We start from the raw sequence: 20,708 nt of genomic DNA, 5'->3' as shown, positions 1-20,708 counted from the left end.
TGGATAATATTACAATAACCCAACAGTTGACTTTAAGTGTTTCAATTAGTCCTGACCTCTCTTCCTCCATCAGCCTTTCTTCTTCCAATCGTTTTTCTTCAGCAATTGGATCTTCTTCCTCCTCATTCTGTGCCAATTCTGTAGAAATTCACATGTTTTATTAAACTGAGTCTTTATTCATGGAAAATGAATAAATCTCTAACTTTTACAATGACGGTAAAAACCTAAAATTAAGGCAGTGCCACGTGCCTTTTATCCTAGCACTCAGGAGGCAGAAGCAAACGGGTGTCTGAATTTGAGGCCAGCTTCATCTACACAGTAAATTCCAGGGTTACAGATCCTACCTCCAAAATGTTTTAAAAATACTTAAAAAGGATAGTATTTTCACACTGGGAACGGACCCTTCATTCTCTTTCATACCTTACCCTCCCTCCAATCCTCCCAGTCCCTTCCCTGCACCTCCCCTCTTCCCCAGATCAACTCCTGAGTCCCTTCAATTAAAAAAGAGCAGGCCTCCCAGGGATAGCCACCAAACAAGAGAGGACTTTTCTGTGTAGGCCAGGCTGGTCTCAAATTCAGAGATCTGTTGGGGAAGGCTGCTTGTTCATTTACCAGCTGCCCAGACCCTCAAAATACTTACACAGAAATCTGTATTAATTGCTATACTGTTTGGCTAATACCTTAAGCGTATTTCTGACTAACTCTTATATCTTATATTAACCCATTTCTATTAATCTGTGTATTACCAAGTGCCTGTGGCTTATCGGCAAGGTTCCAGTGCCTATGTCTCCTGAAGGCAGTTACATGGATTCCCTCTGGCTCCGCCTACTCTCTCTATATATCTTTTCCAGCCTGGCTATATTCTGTTAAGCCACTGGCCCGAAGCAGATTCTTTTATTCACTAACCATAAAAGCAATACATAAACAGAAGGACTGCCCACACCGGAGATCCCCCTGCCTCTGCCTCCCGAGTGCTGGGATTAAAGGCATGCGCCACCATCGCCCGGCATGTGTAGTCCAGGCTGGCCTCGAACTCCCGGAGATCCCCCTGCCTCTGCTCTCAAGTGCTGGGATTAAAAGCATGCAGCACTAGCAGTAGTCAGCGTAACCATCGCTCCAGCCCCACGTTACTTTTTTAAATCGGTGGTTCCATAATGATACTCAGGCTGTGCAAAGGGTTCAGAAAAAAAAACTACTTAACCATTTGGCAAATTTATATGAAGCATGAATATTTAAATGTCCTATTTCTTTTCAACTTCTCTACATTGTTATATTTTCAAAATAAAAACGTGGTAAAATAGTTCCAGTAGAAGAAAACTTTATATCTTCTATTCAAAACTTAAATTTGGAGGTTGGGGAGGCGGTGACAATGGAGACAAAGTAAGCTTAAGAAATTTAACAGCTCATCTTCAGGCTTAAAGGAAAAGGACTTTGTCTTCAATATCAACAATTTACCACTGTTTTTCTTTTCATCCTTGACACTACATCCTGTCTCTCCTGGGCTAGTTCTTTCTCAAGGACTGTTAAGCACGGCCTCTGTGGTATGACTGGTAGCCATAACCTAGAACTGCTGTGTGATTTCAACCCTATCGCCTGCATTTATACGTACTGATTTTTACAAATCTACTAAGTTTATAAACCTAAATCATAAATATCTGGTTCTGTCACTTGAAAGCCAAACAGCATGGTGGCTAGCTGCACAGATGGCGTTCCACCTCGGGTCTGTGCAGGAAATAGGGGGAGCAATCGCAAGGGCTGGGGATGCCATGCCTAGCACGCAGCAAACAATCAGAGGCAACCTGGCATGGTGGCCGCACTCCTGTCACCCCAGAACTGGGGAGAGGGAGGAAGGAGAATCAGAAGTTCAGTCACCCTCGGCTATACAGCGAATTTTATTTAAAGCCAGCCTATTCGAGGTCATAGCTCAAGCAGGGGTGGGAGTGGGGCGGTGGAGGGGGTAATTTCATACCCAGAAGAAAGAAGGTTTCTCCTACCTGCATCTCTCAATCGGGCGAGCTCCTGTCGCCGTTTCTTCCGTTTCTCCTTCTGCCGAGCAGCCCTGGACTTCTTATGGCTGGAAGATTGGAAAACACAAACGCACGGTGTGAGCCAAGGCGCACAGCGCGCAGCACCCTCAGCTCCGGGTCTGTCTGTCAAGGATAGCACTCGGAGGCCGAGGAGGCAGGCGCCCTTCCCGTGCTGCCATCCCGACTCCCGCCATTCAATTCTCCCATCCCCGATAGCAGACGTCCTCCATCTTCTCCCCTCCTCGCCTCCCCCAAACTACAGCTGCCCAGTACAGCCGAGATTAATAATCGTCCCCACGCGCGCGGCAGCGGCCTAGGTCGCCTCAGTTCGTCATCGTTTGCTGTGCTATACCTCATTTTCACTGGAAGCTCAGTCGGCTCCAACGTCGCCATGTTACCGCCTTCTCCTCTCCCACAGCGAAGCGGAAGTAGAATCACAGATGACGACACTCGTCGCCCACGCAGCGCGGCCACCCGGATGGACTCAAGACCGAAGGAGGGAGGTTTCCTCCCGCAGCTAGGCAGGCTAGCAACGCTGTCTGAGGAACTGTTTCCTCACCAAAGCCGCTGCCGGAGCTCTCCCTCCACCTGGGACTCGAGCCTTTGCTCCCCGGAGCTTCCTCGGTGCTTCGGCACCCCCCATTGCCCTTTGCGCCGTGAGGCGGTGCCCGGAATTCAAGGAGTTAAAGACTGGCCCCGCCTCCTTTCACCCACCAATCTAAATTCCCACCCGCGCAGCCTCGCTGGTTCTCACGGAGACGCCTCGAGGCCCCGCCCCCCTCTGCGGGTCCACCTATCAGCGCCTCAGGCAGAATTTAAGACCCTCCTCCTCTTTACTGACGAGGGGGCGTGGCTCAGGCTGCAAAGGCGTCGGGTTTGTCACCTGGTTCACTCCTAGGACACGGAGAGGGACTGACACCTAGGTTATAAGGGGCAGGTGAAGGTAATTTATTGCGCTGGCACTTGAGTTGAGCTTGGAAGAAAGATAATCTTTACCAAGAGAGGGAAGAGAAAGAACAAAGTTCGAGGCCAACCTGAGCTACCTAAAACCAGTCAAGCAGGGCAGTGGTGGTGAAGGCCTTTAATCTCAGCCATCTGGAGGCAGAGACTGGAGGATCCCTGTAAATCCAAGGCATACTGGTCTACAAGAGCTAGTTCCAGGACAGGCTCCAAAGCTACCGAAAATCCCTGTCTTGAAAAACCAAAAAAAAAAAAAGTAATACTGTATCACAATAATATAGGTAAGGTGTGATGTGGAACTAGATGGAAAAAATGAAAATAGGGCTGGCAAATGGTGAAGTAGGTAAAAGTGCCTGCTTTCAAGCCTGAGGACCTGAGTTCAATTCCCTTAATCCCCAAAGACCCACATAGCAGGAGAAAACTAATTCCCACAAATTGTCCTCTTACTTTGATATGCGCACCTACACATGCTCTCACACAAGATAATAAATAAATGTAAAAACAATAGAAGAAATCCTTGCTAATAATAGAAACAAGGCCAAAAAGAAAGAAAGAAATGTTTCTACCAAACTCGCATTAACACCCTCCATCTTTAGAAGGAATTTTCCCTTGATTTATCTTCGTACAAAACAAATCAAAATAGCGTTTTCTTCACATTTCATAGCTGTCTTCTCGGTTAAGAAGAGGTTCTGCTAATGGGAAGAGACCCCTACTGCTAGCCATAAGTACTTTTTCAGGACATTGATAACAAGTCCCACAGGGAAATCTGGGGGATGTAAGGGACCCTTGTTTAGCAGCTTGGACTTCGTGCCCTTGTGGCTCTCGAGGGAATTGATCCACATCTTCACATGTTGTAGCAACTTGTTGCAATGCTTGTCAAAGGCCTTTACCTCAGACACGAGATTCTTGTTGTTGTGACAATCGATGAACACTTGCTTCCTGGGTTGTTTTCTGTTTGTTTGCTTTGCTTTGCTTTGGTTTCTTCAAGACAGGGTTTCTCTGTGTAGCCCTGGCTGTCCTGGAACTCTCTTATTTAGACTAGACTGGTCTCGAACTCACAGAGATCCTCCTGTCTCTGTCTCCTGAGTACTAGAATTAAAGGTGTGCCCCACCACCGCCAGGCTGGAAACATTTTATTCTGAAGATTGCATAAGATAGTCCATACTATACACGAAAGGAAAAGTATTAGCTCAGGACCCCAAGACCAAATTCTTAGCACGAAAGAGATTGATTTGCCTGAGAAGTACAGCGGGCGGGAATAGAGACAAAGACAGGAGATGGAGGACAAGGGAGAAGGGAAGGGAACAGAGGAGATGGAGGAATGCTATTTGTCCTGCGGTGACAAAGGACTGCCTCTGGACAGAGAGGAGACGGATGTGGCACATAGGCAAATGGCAGTTTATAAAGGTAAAGGTGGGGAAACCCCTGTTAGGATGAGGTGTTTAATTTTAATTGGGCATGTTAATTAGGTGAGCCAAAGGGGGCTTTTGATTGCTGGACTTCAATACTTTGGTACCTGGACCTTGGTAGTCAGCCTCAGGAGAAGGAACTGGCCAAATAAGAGAATAGATCTTGGTGGCCAGTTTTAGCAATGTAATCTAAGGCTGTTTCTTTTTCAGCAGTAAGGAAGAGGGAATGGGGGAGTAGGGCAAGGCCTGCCAGAATCACATTTGCCATGGCTGGGCTGGCCGGAGTCCCTTCAATCCATGCACATAGTGCTTAGCAAGTGTATCCCCAAACTTAAGCCATGAAAGCACCTATCATCATCACTGGTGTGAAAACTTCCTGACTCTCCTACCAAATGTGGGGGCTCGCTGGTGGGGCCACACTCCCGTCACCTGTATTTCCCACCTACCCCCATATGCTGGCCTGCCTTTCTTCCCTTGCATGCCTCTTCCTTTAAAACCTTCTGTTTGTTTCATTTTGTTTCTTGCAAACAGTGTCTCATCTACAGATCCACTCAATAGCCGAGCATGACTTTGAACTCCTGATCCGCCTGCTTCTACAGCCCAGGTGCTGGGACTATGGGTGTATGCTACATACCGAGCCCTTGCATAAATCTCAACTTTTTGTGAGATTTGGAAAAAACAGCGCAAAACTACAAAACAGCTCAGCATGGCAATGGTGATTGCAGCTGTGTGACTCCCCGATTGTACAGACCCCCGCGACTAGGATTTACACTTCAAATTGCTGCCATCCGGAAAGCATCAGAGCTTTAGTGGCTGCAACAGGCGCTGCATATGACTGTCACTTGCGAACAAATAGCGCATCTTCTGGGAAGATGCTCTGATTTTTTAAAAAGGCACAGATGTAGATTTCATTTTATTATGATTGATAAAGGAACGTAAATCGCCTTCAATTGGAGGAAGACATTTATTTTCAAGTTAACTACTGAATTCATTTTCAGGAAACAAGCTTGAATTGCTCAAGTTAATTTCTTTACAGAAGGAGCTCTGGAAGGCAATTCCCTTTCCAAACTAAGATTACTACCATTTGAATCCAATAAAGAAAAGGGGGAGAGACGAGTAGACAACCTTACCCTTATCCATGCGCAGGTGACTTTAACCTACCCAGTTCTCCCTCCTGTCTTGCCTATGTTTCTTTAGAGTAATTGCAGAATCGACGGGCAAAGCATGGGCCTGCCCCAATTAACCTGGACATTGTTCTGGCCCCTCCTTTGGAATCTCCCGTTTCATTTAGGGAGGAACTACTCTGGACAGTCCAAACTTGATTCCACTCCATTCAAAGCAGGATGACCTTTTCAATTTTTTTGCCTGGTAAGTCCTACAGCCCTTGGGGTATATACAACACGGAGGCAGCAGCCTTTGGGGGGCGCTGTAATAGAAGTGAAGCTGATGCTGCCCAGCTTCTGTCTACCCCAGGAAGCTTTGGAGGACCACCCCACAAATGACCCTAGGATTCTCTTGTGCCTTGTGAGAAAGATGCCTGGTTTGTCAACCTTCCCTACGAACTTGCTCTGTTTGGGAACTTAGATGAGTTGGGAATGTCTGTGCAGTATCCCTACGCCACACCATGTAGTCCTGGGGAGAAAGAATGGGGGTAGCTGCCAGCCTTGTCTAGTGACATCGAAGATTGTGTGCTGGGCTATGCAAGCTGTGGGAAACTAGCTGGTTCTCCCCATTATTCTTTCTCTAGTAAATCCCTTCTGAGTTTTCCAGTTGCTATCTCATCTGTTAAAAGGGTGTCTCGTTGATTTGTTTTTTTTTAGAAATCTTACGTGTCCAAACAACTAATGAGAATGAAAACCCATTACAAACCATTAACATTGTAAATAATAATAAAAGTGTGGAGGGGCTCAGTGGCCTACCTCTGCTTAATGGATAGGAGCAATATTTTCATGCAAAACTCTTTGGCTAGGGAAGTAGTTCAGTCAGTATTGTGTTTGGCAGCAGCAATGTACAAGGCGCTGGGTTCTGTCCACACAAAACTGGGCATGAATATTGTTGTGGCTGCAACGAGACGTGTCCCCCATAGGCTCCTGTGTTTGAACACATGGTCCCCAGTTGTTGGCACTGTTTGGAAGGGCTATGGACTGAGCCTTTCGGGGAGCCTCGATGGAGGAAGCCCACCACTGGGGGCGGACTTTGTGTATTTATAAATTCACTTTCTCTCCTCTCTTTGCTTTTTTTGTGTGGATGGAAACTTGATTAGCCAGCTTCCTGCTCTGCTCCTGCCGCCATTCCTGCTCCACCGTGGGATCTATCCCTCAGGAATCAGAAGCCAAACTAAACCCTTTCTTCTCTAAGGTCAGGATAGTTTTTCCCAACCACAGAACCACAGAAAAGTAAGACAATGCCACACACTGTAACCCGAGGGCATGGGAGGTGGGGGCAAGAATATGAGGGATTATAGGTACTCTTCAGCTACGCAGACACTAGGAAGCCAATCTGGGATACATGAGATATGAGATTCCTCCCCCTCCCCTCTCTCTCTCTCTCTCTCTCTCTCTCTCTCTCTCTCTCTCTGTCTCTCTCTGTCTCTCTCTGTCTCTCTCTGTCTCTCTCACACACACACACACACACACACACCCCTCTGGACAAGACCTTGGACCAGTTCATGTTTTGAAAGTTACAAACAAAACATATTTTAAAGTACAAGGTCTGTAGTGGTTTGAATAAAAATGGACCCAAAGGTTCATATATTTGAATGCTTAGTTACCAGGGAGTAACACTATTTAAAAAGGATTCGGGGGTGTGGCCTTGACGGAAGAAGTATGGTCACTGGCGTGGGGGAGGGGCTCTGAAGTTCCAAAAGCATACACTGGCCACAGCATCTTCCTCACTCTGCCTACGGATCAGGATGTAGTTTCCAGTACCCTGCCTCCCATGCCGGCTGTCATGCTTCCCACCATGATGATAATGGACTAACCGTCTGAAGCTGCTTTCTTTTGTAATAGTTGCCTTGGTCTTCGTTTCTCTTCACAGCAACAGAACCTGTTGGGAGCAGTGAGACCCCAGATCCTGAATTTCTTGTAAACAACTTGTTTTCCCCTGATCTGAGTGCCTACAGCTGCTCTGAGCACGAGACCTTCAGGAGTTCCTGATGGCAGGAGAGTGGTTTCTGGTGGGTTTGGCTGGGGCGTGGCTATCTCTATATAATCTGCCCCTGAACACAATAAAGGGAGCATTCTTCGGGCTTTCGGTATCAGTGTTAAGAGGTCTGCGTGTTGGTCTGTCTCTGCGTCTGTATTCTCAACCTCCAGCCCCTTGCCCGAAGCTCACGAACTGGGGTCTAGCGCACAGAACACAGACGTGGGGGCGCGGTGCGTGGCAGTGACCAAGACAGGGGCTCGCTATATAGCTCTGGCTCGTTTGGAACTTGCTGTGTAGACTAGACCGCAAGCTCACAGTGACCTACCTGTTTCTGCTTCCTGTGTGCTGGGATTAAAGGCATGCACCACTATGCCCACCCAAATAAAACACTTTTTTTTTTGAGACAGGGTTTCTCTGTGTAACAGCCCTTCCTATCCTGGAACTAGCTCTTATAGACCAGGCTGGACTTGAACTCAGAGATTCACCTGTCTCTTCCTCCCAAGTGCTGGGATTAAAGGCATATGCCACCACTGCCCAGCATTAAAACACTTTTTAAAGACATAAAAGGGGGGGGGGTCCGGAGGCTGGGTGGCATATTGGGAGATGCTCCTACTGTGATACAGGGCTCTCTTCTAAGAACAAGACCCAAGGTAGCTGGTGGCTCAGCTGCCAGTGCTGGTCAGCTTCCATTGGGATCAGCACTCTGCCCAGCCAGCCTGGTTCCTCACTTTGTGCTCAGTCTATACAGTGGGCGTCAACCGCAGGAGTGGTTGTCCTGCAAAGGACTCCCAGAGCTGAGAATGGCAAATTGTACTAGTCTCAAAGTTAACCTGGCTTTATCTCTAAGGCAAGAAAAGGCAGAAGACATTTGTGTGGTCAAGATTCCTCAAGAAGTGCCCTGAGATGACCTGTGAGGATGGCTCACGACTCTCTAAACCCAGAAAGCCTAGCAAATCATGCAAATCAAGAAATCCGTATCTTCATGTTCGTTTTAAGAATACCTGTGAAATTGCCCAGGCTGTCAAGGGTATGCATATTCAAAAACCCACCAAGTGTCTCAATGACGTCACTTTAAAGGAACAATGTGTATCATTCTTGCTGTATGATGAAAGGTGTGGGTATGCCCTGACCAAACAATGGCCAAGACTATGTCTATGGCCCCCAAAGACCAAGGAGAGTTTGAAAGTAGGTTATCTAGTTATTGATCATACCCAACGAACAAAGCATCCAAGATGTACCGTTGAACTTACAGAGCTGATGGTGGGGCTAACCCATGTGTCAGCTCCCCTGCCACATTGAGATAAACCTCAGTGAAGAGGAACAAACTGTTCCAAAGCCAGAAGAGGAGGGTGCACAGAAGAAAAAGATAACCCAGAAGAAATAGAAAGCCATGGCAAAGACATAAATTCAGAATTAAATAAATGTAAATTGTAATTTTTTTAGTATTATTTTATGTGTATGGATGCTTGGCCTGTGTGCATGTGTACCCCTTGTGTATCTGGTATCTTCAGAGGGCAGAAGAAGACCTTTGATCACCAGGAGTTACAGTTGTTAACCACCACCTGGGTACCAGGAATCAAACTCCTCCTGGAAGAGCAGCCAGTGTTCTTACATGGTGAACCATCTCTTTGTCCAACAAATTAATTCTTTTGCTTTTTATTTTTTCAAGACAGGGTTTCTCTGTGTAATTACCCTGACTGTCCTGGAACTCGCTTTGTAGACCAGGCTGGACTCAAACAGAGATCTGCCTGCCTCTGCCTCTCAAGCGCTGGGGTTAAAGGTGAGCACCACCACCACCCGGCAACCAATAAGATTTTAAAAAGAAAGTTCCTCTAGAGAGGAGGGTTGGCTGTGGATGTTCAGCTGTTAAAGAGCATGCTTAGCATGCAGGCAACTCTGGGATCAATCCTTGGTCACACATAAATTTGTCATGGTGTCACATGCCTGGAATCCCAGCACTCAGGAGGTGGAAGCAGAAGGATTAGGAATTCAAGGTCCTGTCCCCTCAAGATGCTGAGGGGCTTTGGCCAGGAGCACTTGCCTGTGCCCTGCCAGGAGACCTGTGTTCCAGCTCTGCTCTAGACATCCAGGGAGGACAATGGCAGTGCCCTTGCCTGGCTAGGGCACTCCTGTGCTGCTTAAGCAGAAGCTGCCAGGCACCATGCATATCACCCAGTTCGTAAAGTGTCAGTATGGATGGTAGGTTGGTACCCATGATATGGATGGCTTCCGGGCTCACACCGAAGAAGATGAGGAGAAGAGGACAGAGGCTCTGATCATACATGTGCTGGAGGTTGGGGTGAGAAGGGGTCACCTATGTCCACATTTTGAAAATTACAGGTGCCAATTTGAAAGACCCAAGAACTCTGGGAGACAACAATCCAGGCGGCAGAAAGTGAAGTGTAGGTACCCAGAGCTCAGCGCTAAGAGGGGGCAGAGCCGGGGCAGCAGTAATCAGTACCTCCTTCTCACTGTGTAAGGTTCCTCCTTCGGCAGGTGGGGGACTAGCAAGAGCGGAGGGAAAGGAAACTTCGGTCAGGATGATTTAAAAATAAGTGTGTGTGTGTGTGTGTGTGTGTGTGTGTGTGTGTGTGTGTGTATGAGTTTACATGCACCACATGTGTGCAGAAACACCTGAAGGCCAGAAGAGAGCAGCAGATCTCTGCAACTGGAATTACAGGTGGCTGTGAGCTATCATGTTAGCGCTAGGAATTAAACTCAGGTCCTCTGCAAAGAGCAGTAAATGCTCTTAACCACCAAGCTATCTCTTTAACTTCCTATTTTTAACTCTTAAGGTAGCTCCTCTTCACGTTTGAAACTGAAGCCTCTTGTGCTGGCTAGTTTTCTGGTCAACTTGACACAAGCTAGAGTCGTCAGAGAGGAGGGAGCCTCGCCTAGAAAATACCTCCATAGGATCAGGCTGTAGGCAAGTCTGTGGGGCATTTTCTTAATTATGGATTAATGTGGTAGGGCCCAGCCCATTGTAGGTGGTGTCAAACCTGAGCTGGTGGTCCTGAGTTCTATAGGAAAGCAGACAGAGCAAGCTGGTAAGCAGCATCCCTCCATGGCCTCTGCATCAGCACCTCCTTCCAGGATCCTGCCCTGCTTGAGTTCCCACCATCACTGCTCTTGATGAACTGTTATACACACTGTGAGTGAAATAACCCCTTTCCTCCTCGTGTTGCTTTTGGTCTGGTGTTTCATGACAGCAACATAACCTACCTAGGACACCTCTCCTTTCCTCTAAGGCCCTGACATGTTCCGATCTCCACATATTGCATTGTTTCTATCAATTTTCTGCTTCTCACCTGAAGGCCCTCTCTCCCATAAACTGCATCTTCTCAGGAGAATTGTGTCAGCTTCCTTTCTCCACTAACACCTGCTGCTTTACTATTGCCTAATTTATTATGTTTAACAGAAAGGATCGAGGCCGGGGGGGGGGGAATGAACAGAGAAGGAAGGATGGATTTGACTCTCTGTGATATAAATAAAGGCAATTCAGTTAGTCTTTACGTTGGTTCTTATTCCAATCGGAAGAGTTGCTGCTATCCAGTGTCCACAGAGGTGTGTAAGAGGCTGGGGGAGCTCATGTACCCTGGGGAAGACACATTTTGTGTTTGCCCTTTGGGGGGAAAAACAGAATTTGGTATACATGAATTTTATTAAGTTAACAGAATTATTTTTCAAGATGTTTATTTTTGAGGTGATGGGAATTGAGCCCATGGCCTTGTACATGCTAGGGAAAACACTCTACTACTGAACAACACCCCCATTTCCTTTTCTGTCTCCCCCTTTCTCTCTCTGGAGTGTGTAAATGAGTGCAGCTTGCATGTAGATGCTGAAGGACAATTTTGGGGAGTTGATTAGCTGCCCTCTGAGCTTTGGAGAAATTCTCCTGTTTCTTCCTTCCATCTTCCAGTAAGATGAAACAGAGAGCAGTAACAGAACTCAACCGCGACACAGCAAATCCCCCACCCAAAGACACACTCTCGGTGATCTACTTCTTCCTGTCAGGCCACCCCTTCTACAGTTCTAACCACCGCCCAGGAATCTATTCCAATTCTGAACCCATCATTGGATTAAGCTATTGATCCTATTTGATCTCTCATCATCTAGTCATCCTTAGAAGCTCCTTCAGAGACAGACTCTGGGTAAATTCCGCTGGGCCTCAGAATCAGATCAAGTTGACAAGATTAGCCTGTTGGGGAATATTATTTCCAGGTGTGTGACTTTTGTTTACGCTGCATTGTTTACCTTGGTGAAGCTGTGTTACTGTGCCTGTCTAAAACACCTGATGGTCTTAAGAAAGAGATGAACGGCCAACAGCGAGGCGGGAGCAAGGATAGGCGGGGCTGGCAGAGAGAGAGAGAGAGAGAGAGAGAGAGAGAGAGAGAGAGAGAGAGAGAGAATAGAACTCTGAGAGGAGGAGCAAGAGAACAAGGAGAGGAGGATCGGGCCAGCCACCTAGCTACACTGCAAGCCACGGAAAAAGAAGTAAAGAAATACAGAAATAGAGAAAGATAAAAGCCCAGAGGCAAAAGGTAGTAGGATAATTTAAGAAAAACTGGCAAGAAACAAGCCAAGTTAAGGCTGGGCATTCATAAGGAAGAACAAGCCTCTGTGTGTGATTTATTTGGGAGCTGGGTGGCAGGCCTCCCCAAAAAAGCTAAAAGAATAAACCAACACACAGTATTCACTTTTACCACTAGACACGATTCTCCTTCCCTCTCTCCCCCCACCCTTGGCAACCATCTTTCTAATTTCTAGTTCCATACTTTTGATGACTTTTGACCCATTGTACCACTGAAATCATACAGTGTATGTCGTTTTGAAACTGGCTTCTTTCACTTAGCACAATGCCTTCTAGTTTAACTCACATTGTGCATGCAGCTGGGTCCCTTCTTCAAAGCTGATATTCCATCATATCACATCCCATTTAGTAATATATTGGTCCATGGGACATTTAGGTTGCTTCCACCTCTTGGGTACTGGAAATAATGCTATTAGAAAGGGTGTACAGTTCTCTCTCTGAGATCCTGCTTTCAAGTCTTCTGGCTACCTACCCAGAGGTGGAATTTCTGGATCATGCAGTCAGTCTGGTTTTAGTGGCTATACCAGGGTACTTCTCTGCATCCTCACAACACTTGGTATTCTGTCCTCTAAACCTCCCGTATAAATCAGGAGGTTTTATTAAATAAGGCTCCTGCCTTATAAAGAACCTCAGCAGCACCCACCCACCCACGCACGCACACACACATACCTTGGCTAATGAGTAAATAAAACCAATTTGATAGTGTTAAAAGGGGCAGGAGAGATGACTCAGACGTTTGGAGCACTTGATACTCTTGCAGAGGAACCCACGAGAAGGCGCATAACCATCTGTAACTCCAATTCCAAAAGATCCAACACCCTCTTCTGGCCTTCTTGGGCACCTGGCATGCATGTGGTGCACAGACATACATGCAGGCAAAATACCCACACACATAAAAGAAACATCATTGTAAAATTAAGTGAGAAAATGTTAATGAGAAGGTAAGAGAGCTCAATTATTGTTGAAGATATCAGTATATTCTATGTAACAGTGTATAAACAATATACATACCATACTACAAATGATAGACTACTAGATGATTAGGCCTTTGAAACATATTTCTATAAATTCAGCATAAAAGATTTCTATATTATAGCATTTCAATCATCAGAACATTCTGAATATGCTTTGTCCTGGCTAGTTTTATGTTAACCTGACACAAGCGAGAGTCATCTGAAAGCAGGGAAACTCAACTAAGAAAATGCTTCCCTAAGCTCCAGCTCTAAGGTGTTTTCTTAATTAGTAATGGATGGGGGAGGTCCCAGCCCATGGTGGGTGGTGCTATCCCTGGGCTGGTGGTCTAGGGTTCTATAAGAAAGCAAGCTGAGAAAGCCATGGAAGCAAGTCAGTAAGCAGCACCTTCCATGGCCTCTGCATCAGCTCCTGCCTCCAGGATTCTGCCCTGTTTGAGTTCCTGTCTTGACTTCCTACAAGGACGAACAGTGCTGTGGAAATTTCAGCTGAATAACCCCTTTCCTTCCCAACTTGCCTTTGGGTCATGATGCTTCATCACAGCAATAGAAACTCTCAGATAGCTTTCTATAGAATCCCAAGTCTTTCAGTAAAATATCTGACCTTCAAAAATGCAAAAGAAATTCTAGATATAGTAAAAGTCCTTGTTTTCTTGTGATTATAAAATATATTTTGTTTTTTATTCTTTTGAAGTTCTCTTTATTATTGTGTGTATCTATGATGTATACAGAATTGTGTTATGCCACGGAGCATGCTTGGTCAGATAACAACTTTGTGGGGTTAGTTTTCTTCTTTCATCTTTACGTAGGTTCTGGAGATCGAACTAAGGTCATTAGATTTTCATGGCAAGTATTTACCCACTGAACCATCTCACCAGGCCATTATTATAAAATATATTTTCTATACAGCAAGTTGACAATAAGTACACATATCATATGCTAGCAATAGCAACTAAAGATTAGTACAGGCGTACTCATTGACAAGTCTGAATACAAAAATTCTCACTCACATTTTGAAACAAACTGGTCAATATTCAGGTAGGAGTTACCAGTCTGGGCCCATAGAGATGTTTTCTGAGAAGCCTGTGGTCAGTGTCTATGCCTTTGGTAGATGTTAACATTTTGGCTACAGTACCTGTTTAAAATTCTACAGAACTCTAAGTATTAAAAGATAGCTAAAGCTGAGTGAAGTGGCCCACACTTATAATCCTAGCAGTTAGGAGGTGAAGGCAGGAGAATCAGAAGTTTAAGAGCGGTTTCAGCTAAATAGCAAATTCTAGTCTACCCTGGGCTACATGATACCTTGTTTCAAAAAATAAAAAATGATAGCCAAACGTGTCACATCTAACAGTCAAATGTGGTACCTTATACCTCTAATCTAGCACTTGAGAGACTGAGACAAGAGGATTGCTGTGAGTTCCAGGCTAGCCTTGACTATAGAATGAGATCCTGCCTCAAAACACAACACACACACACACACACACACACACATGCACACAATGTCAGCTATAAGAACACATCATAATTACCAACGGGTTGCTTTAAGAGCAACTTGCATGTCCTGCTGCTATCCCGATGACACATACTATTAACAGCCAAAGAGCAAATGCATTTGGTAAGACAAACGAAAACCAGGAGCGGTGGCACAAGACTTTAATCCCAGCACTTGGAAGGCAAAGGCAGGAAGATCTCTATGAGTTCAAGGCTAGACAAGTCTACAGAGTAAGTTATGGAACAGTCAGGGGTATACAGAGAAACCTTATCTTAAAAAAATAGATGGAATACTCTGAAATCAATAATGCACACCTAACCTTTGAATGCCACTTTGAGGTCAGCAGTTCCTAATGATGGTAGCTAAGATTGGGACCAATAGTGTAAGATGAGACAATTTAACAGTTTGGACAAAAGACTAACGTCATTAAATAAAATTCACAAGAACCTCTTGCTGTGGGTTTGTTAAGCTCCTGTATTAAGGCCCAAACAGAAAAATCAAGATGGGTTATTTACACTAAACTTCCATTTTACCAAGCAAAAACTAAACTTTCTCTGACTTTCTGAGAAAGAGATTAGAGAAATTTAACATCAAAATCCCTAACTGGTCACTTGAATTGATGTAAAGAAGATTCCTCTGCCTTAATCCTGTCCCAAGGAAAGGTAACCTAAGGTAACCTGATGTGATTCGGTTATGGGCTTTTTTTTTATTGTTTTGTCTCCAAGTCTTTGCTTTACAAAGGTAGAAACTTTGAAATGTTGTTACAAAAATGGAAGGAAAGAAATATAAATGTATACATATAAGTATTATTAAATGCAGAATTTTAAAATAATCTAGTTAAGATTTTAAGTGAATATACATTAAAGCAAGATGCTGCCTAAAATACGAACATCTTAGGGGGTGACTTGGTTGGCTGCTGGCTTGGGCTTCACTTGTATATTGAGCACATAATCATGGCGGAAGGACGAGCGGACAGTACGGTTCATCAGTGGCTGCAGAGGGCGGAAGTTGTCCACCATTCTTTTCTCTTTCTCCCCTTTAGAAGTCACAAGCAGGGTTCGAAACTGCTCAAGCTAGGAACCAAAAACATTAAGAATACCAATCAAAAATGAGCTTTAGTACATGGATAAACTACTTTCATTTTGTTTGTTTTGAGACAGAGTCTCACTTAGAACTCATTACATAGATCAGGTTGGCTTTGAACTCCCAGAGACCCACCTGTTTCTGTCTCCTAAATGCTGTGATTACGGACATGCACCACCACACCTGGATTACCCTCACTTAAAGAATTCTACAACACTTTGTTTCTAACTGAATCCAGAAAGAGAACTTATTTCTGGGTGAGATGTCTTCACTACTTGACAAATAGTTTAATGCCATGTTGTTGGCATGGTTCTGTGACAGCAGCAGGAATTGTGGAAACCAGCCAAGCTTTTGGGATCTGAAGATTAGGCACAAAGGTCCTGGTCCCCACATAGTAGCTGTTTGCCAAAAGTGAATTGCATCATCTCTTTGATTCTGAGGAACGTCCATGGAAAGAAAAAGCTAGAAAAGTACTATGTACAAAACGGTTCCATTTAGTCACAAAATTATACATAGTATTGTAAAACTTTAAGACAATCCTGAAGCCATTTCTGACAATTCTGAATCCTCTCAGCCTCTGTGCCATAGTGCTTCCCCTCCTCCCCTGGGAACCAAGGACCTAACAGCTACACTCGCACGTACTCAGTTACTGAACAATTACCCATATACGTATGTTTTGATTCAGTTCCCTGGGAAACAAGGTCAAAATGACCTCTTACCTCATCTGATCTGGCAACAGCTCTCCAGTCAATTATTGGTAATAGCCCTTTCGAATAAGCCAATCAGAATAGTCAAGGAACAACCCCCCTTGCTTCTGTGGCCCCTTTAAAAGTAGACTGTATCAGCTATTTGAGGTCCCTCGGCTTCCCGAATGCTGGGGGACCCTGTCATGACAGAATTAATAAAATCCTCATGCTTTTGCATTGGCTGTGATGTATGAGATGGTCTCTGGGGGTGACTCCTTCTCGGTGTTTGGACGCTAGAGTCCAACATTATAAAGATAAAAGATCAGATAGATTTACACAAATAATGAACAATACTGGGTGTGAAAATAACCAGTGATTAGGATTATAAATGACAGATAACATTTTAAATGCTTCATTAGCATATATTAATTATAGCTAAAAATGGGTTCCACCATGAAATTTTCTTACTTGTATATAATATATTTTGATCCTATTCACTGCTACTCTCTGTCCCTGTTACCTCCCACTTCCAATCTTACTGTTTTTAAAACAAACCATCAGCTCACCCCTATCCAAACCAAAAACGATGGCATCCTAAGAAACTATGGCAGGGCTTATGAGCCTGGGATCAATGGCCTTTGAACTCCAACAAGTTCAACATAACCAGCTCACTCAACAAATCAAGGCTGATCTGACACGGGTACAGGACAGCACCAAAAAACTCTAGACTTGGGGTCAAAGATATGGCTCAGTGGTTAAAAGCGCTGGCTGCTCTTCTGGAGGTCCTGGGTTCAATTCCCAGCACCCACATGGCAGCTCACAACTATCTATAGCAGTAGTCCCATGGAGTCCAGTGCCCTCTTCTGGTGTGCAGACATGCATGAAGACAAAATACGTGAATATTTATTTATCTATTTATTTTTATTGTTTTGTTTTTGTTTGTTTGTTTTTTGAGACAGGGTTTCTCTTTGTAGCTTTGGCTCTCCTGAAACACTCTCTGTAGACCAGGCTGACCTTGAACTCACAGAGAGCTCCCTCTCTCTGCCTCCCAAGGCACACACCACCACTGTCAGCAAGTCTTTAAAAAAAGAGGAAGGAAAGAAGGAAGGAAGGAAGGAAGGAAGGAAGGAAGGAAGGAAGGAAGGAAGGAAGGAAGGAAGGAAGGAAGGAGAAGAAAACAAAAACTCCACCCTCAGTTGAACTCCCTGGCAGTCACTGGGACTAGATCTCATTGTGGAAGCCAGGCAGTGTTGGTGCAAGCCTTTAATCCTAGCACTTAGGAGGCAGAGGCAGGTGGATCTATGTGAGTTCAAGGCCAGCCTGGTCTACACAAGAGCTAGTTTCCAGGACAGGTTCCAAAGCTACAGAGAAACCCTGTCTCAAAAAAAAAAATCTAATTATGGTAGAAGGGAGGGATCTATGCTATGCTATGCTAGTCGAGAAATATTGTTTCTTTGTGAATTTATCAGCTGTCGAAAGAATAAAATCACGAGCCAGATAGCCACCATCAGGCTGGACAGGTTTTGGGAGCCTTTGGAGTACGTGAATAACATGAATAGCCCCGTTTATTAGGACCCTTATTATAATAGTTCTAGCTCTAATTTTCAGTCTTTATGTTTTGAAATTCCTCTCTAATCTGTTGCAGCAAGGAGTTCAAGCCCTCACCTCCTCGACTATCACTCAAATCCTGACTGAGGACTACCAACCCCTCAGCGTCCTGGCATCAGAGATCCCAAAAAGCCATATAGTCTCAAGGAATCAAGATACCTCTAAAGTCAAAAGACCCTGGAAAAAAACAAAACAAAACACTTTTTTCTCTCTCCCTTGCAATGATCCCCCAACAGCACTAAACCGTTAAGAAATCATTGCTGACCCCGTCCCTTACTTCTTTCTACGCTTCAGGGCCTGAGATGACAGAGGGCCTGGATGTGAAAACAGGATTTCCATGAAATTACCGATGGCTGTGCGCTCATCCTTCTCCGACAGCCACAACCCAGAGGAGAATGTTTGCTGGACAGCTTATCTCCCCAAAATAATCTGTCTGGCTTGGGCAAACAAATTCAGGAAGGAGAGTCTGCAGAGCTGCACATAATCTCCTGAAGCTGCGTCATCAACTTCCTCATTCCCAAACCCCGCCCCCAATCTCCAGAAAGGGTCCCAGAAAGCTTTTCCCCTACAGAAAACCTCTACCCCATGGGACAGTGCTTATCTTTTTCTGTTTGAAAGAAACAGTCTCATCATTTGAGATGAGATCAGGTCAGACTCTGCTCTCTTTCCCGCCTAATGTCTCTTTACTCTGTGCTCCAAAATCTAACACTTCCCTCTTCCCAATTAGTTTCATGTCTTAAAAAAACATTATATGACCCACTGAGATTTATTAGGGCCACCTACAGGAGGATGGGCACTTTACCAGTGGCTACACCACTGAGGAAAAGTGTCTCTCCTTCCCCCATTAACTATTAACTATGTAATCCTCAGGTAACATTGCCTTAATTACTGAATTATCTATGCATATGGGTTGTATTTTTTGTCATCCTGACAAAAACTAGAGTCAGATTAGCACATAGCCAAATGGGGGGGCATTTTCTTGACTAATAATTGATCTGGGAGAGCCCAGACCACTATGGGCGATGCCACCTCTGGGCGGGTGGTCCTGGGTGCTCTAAGAAAACAGGCTGAGCAAGTCATGGAGAGCAAGCAGTAAGCAGTGCACCTCCATGGCCTGTTTCAATTTCTCTGGTTCCTGCTTGAGTTCCTGCCCTGGCTTCTCTTAAAAAGGGATCATAAGCTGTAAAAAATGAAATAAATCCTTCCCGTCCCAAGTTGTTTTCACAAGAAAACAGAAAGCAAAGTAGGATACTATGTTAAAAATTGTACTGGAAATTCCCTCCATAGGCCACTGACCCTCTGCTTTTCTTTTCAGAGTTTTATCAGTCTTTAAACATGAAGGATAGCAGCGTAGCAGACTGAATGTATAGGTCACAAAGGTCAACCTCATGAGCAGTCCAGCTCTGGACTTTGTCTAATGTTTGTAAGTTTCATCATAAGAAATGTTGAAATGAGGTCTAACACGAGTTTGAGGGCTTGTGTTCCTTCAGACCTCTGGTTTCTTTTGTGATTGAAAGAGCAACATTCGGCTTGCAAACTGGAGGGATTTCTCCATGGAAGTTTATGCTGCTTGTCTGTTTTGCAGTACTGAGGGTTAAATGTGGGGCCACGCGTATGCGAGGGAAGCAGTTTTCCACTGAGCTGTCTCCCCAGCTCCTATTATGCCATTTTGTGCATTTAATATATTGTGTAAAGCTTGAATGCTCAATCCAGCTCCCCTTTTACCACCAAACATTGCCCTTACAACGTATCTTATAGAATTGCCTTGTCCTTTTTTTCTTCACTGAGTTGAGATGCTGTGAGAGCCAAAGTTATGTTTTAAGTTTTAATGACTAGGCTGTAGAGATCCCTGACACAAAAATGTCTGTGATCTGCAAGGACAGACAGTTCCTGAAACGCTGGAGGCTACTGCTTATGGAAGATAATAAGCCACATGGTTTGCATTCTCCTAAACAAGTGCGTTAGGCCCATCTGCAGCAGATGTGCGTGATGACATGCGGGAGGTACGTAGGCAGGACATATGTCAGGGTATATGCTTGCCCCTGATTGGACCTGATGGCAAATGCAATGAACTTTGCAATGCTTTTCCTTCTTAAGCCCTTGCCATACTTGATTCTGGGCCATTTCCCGAGGAACCTGGGTATGGATGTGGCTAGATCCCATCTACCGGGCCGGTATTTAATTAAAGCTTGCTTCTAATTTGGCTTTTAAACTGTGGCAGTGGTCTTATTCTCAGTTGGGGGGATTAATCATAAAGTAAATTCTCATATGTAGTTGGACACATTTTTGAACTTCCAACTTTCTTCTTGCAAAGGCTGATTTTCTCTGTCAATGAGATCGAGGCTGTGCGGATAGCTGCGTAAGTATGTCTGTGAGGGTGTTTCCCAGAAGAGGTCAGGATTTGAACTGGGGGACTTAGTAAAGCAGATGGTCTTCTTTTATAAGGGTGTCAGCCACTGTGGAGAGCCTGAATAGTACAAATAAGTAGAGGGTTAACTTTGCTGTCAATAACTGTCTTTTTGTTTTGTTTTGAGAAAGGGCCTTAAATAGCCTAGGCTGGCCTCGAACTGCTATATAACTGAGGGTAACCTTGAACTCCCGATCTTCCAGTGGTCACCACCCAAGTGCTGGTATTATAGGCTGTACCACAACATCTACTTTAGTGTGGAATTAGAGAACCGACTGTATTAGGTCCCGATAGACCAACATAAAGATCAAATGGGCAGGGCGGTGGTGG

The 20,708-nt window shown here is 44.8% G+C and overlaps 2 protein-coding genes across 2 annotated transcripts in view; both read right to left on the bottom strand.

Annotated features, from left to right (window-relative positions):
• Positions 1-2,559, bottom strand: part of Zrsr2 (zinc finger CCCH-type, RNA binding motif and serine/arginine rich 2) — a 22,800-nt gene extending 20,241 nt beyond the window's left edge. Inside the window, exons 1-3 of the mRNA XM_005358764.3 lie at positions 2,380-2,559; positions 1,995-2,074; positions 57-138 (exon numbers count right to left, since the gene is read on the bottom strand). Of these exons, the coding sequence (XP_005358821.1) occupies positions 57-138; positions 1,995-2,074; positions 2,380-2,420 (203 nt within the window). The 5' untranslated portion in view covers positions 2,421-2,559. The remainder of the gene's footprint in view (positions 1-56; positions 139-1,994; positions 2,075-2,379) is intronic.
• Positions 2,560-14,549: 11,990 nt separating this feature from the next.
• Positions 14,550-20,708, bottom strand: part of Ca5b (carbonic anhydrase 5B) — a 53,596-nt gene continuing 47,437 nt past the window's right edge. The window contains exon 8 of the mRNA XM_005358763.3: positions 14,550-15,667. Coding sequence (XP_005358820.1) covers positions 15,488-15,667 — 180 coding nt within the window. The 3' untranslated portion in view covers positions 14,550-15,487. The remainder of the gene's footprint in view (positions 15,668-20,708) is intronic.

This window comes from Microtus ochrogaster, chromosome X (genome assembly GCF_000317375.1).
Source record: "Microtus ochrogaster isolate Prairie Vole_2 chromosome X, MicOch1.0, whole genome shotgun sequence".
Lineage (NCBI taxonomy): Eukaryota > Metazoa > Chordata > Mammalia > Rodentia > Cricetidae > Microtus > Microtus ochrogaster.
Note: the sequence above shows the minus strand (reverse complement) of the source record. Positions and strands in the feature narration are given on the sequence as shown.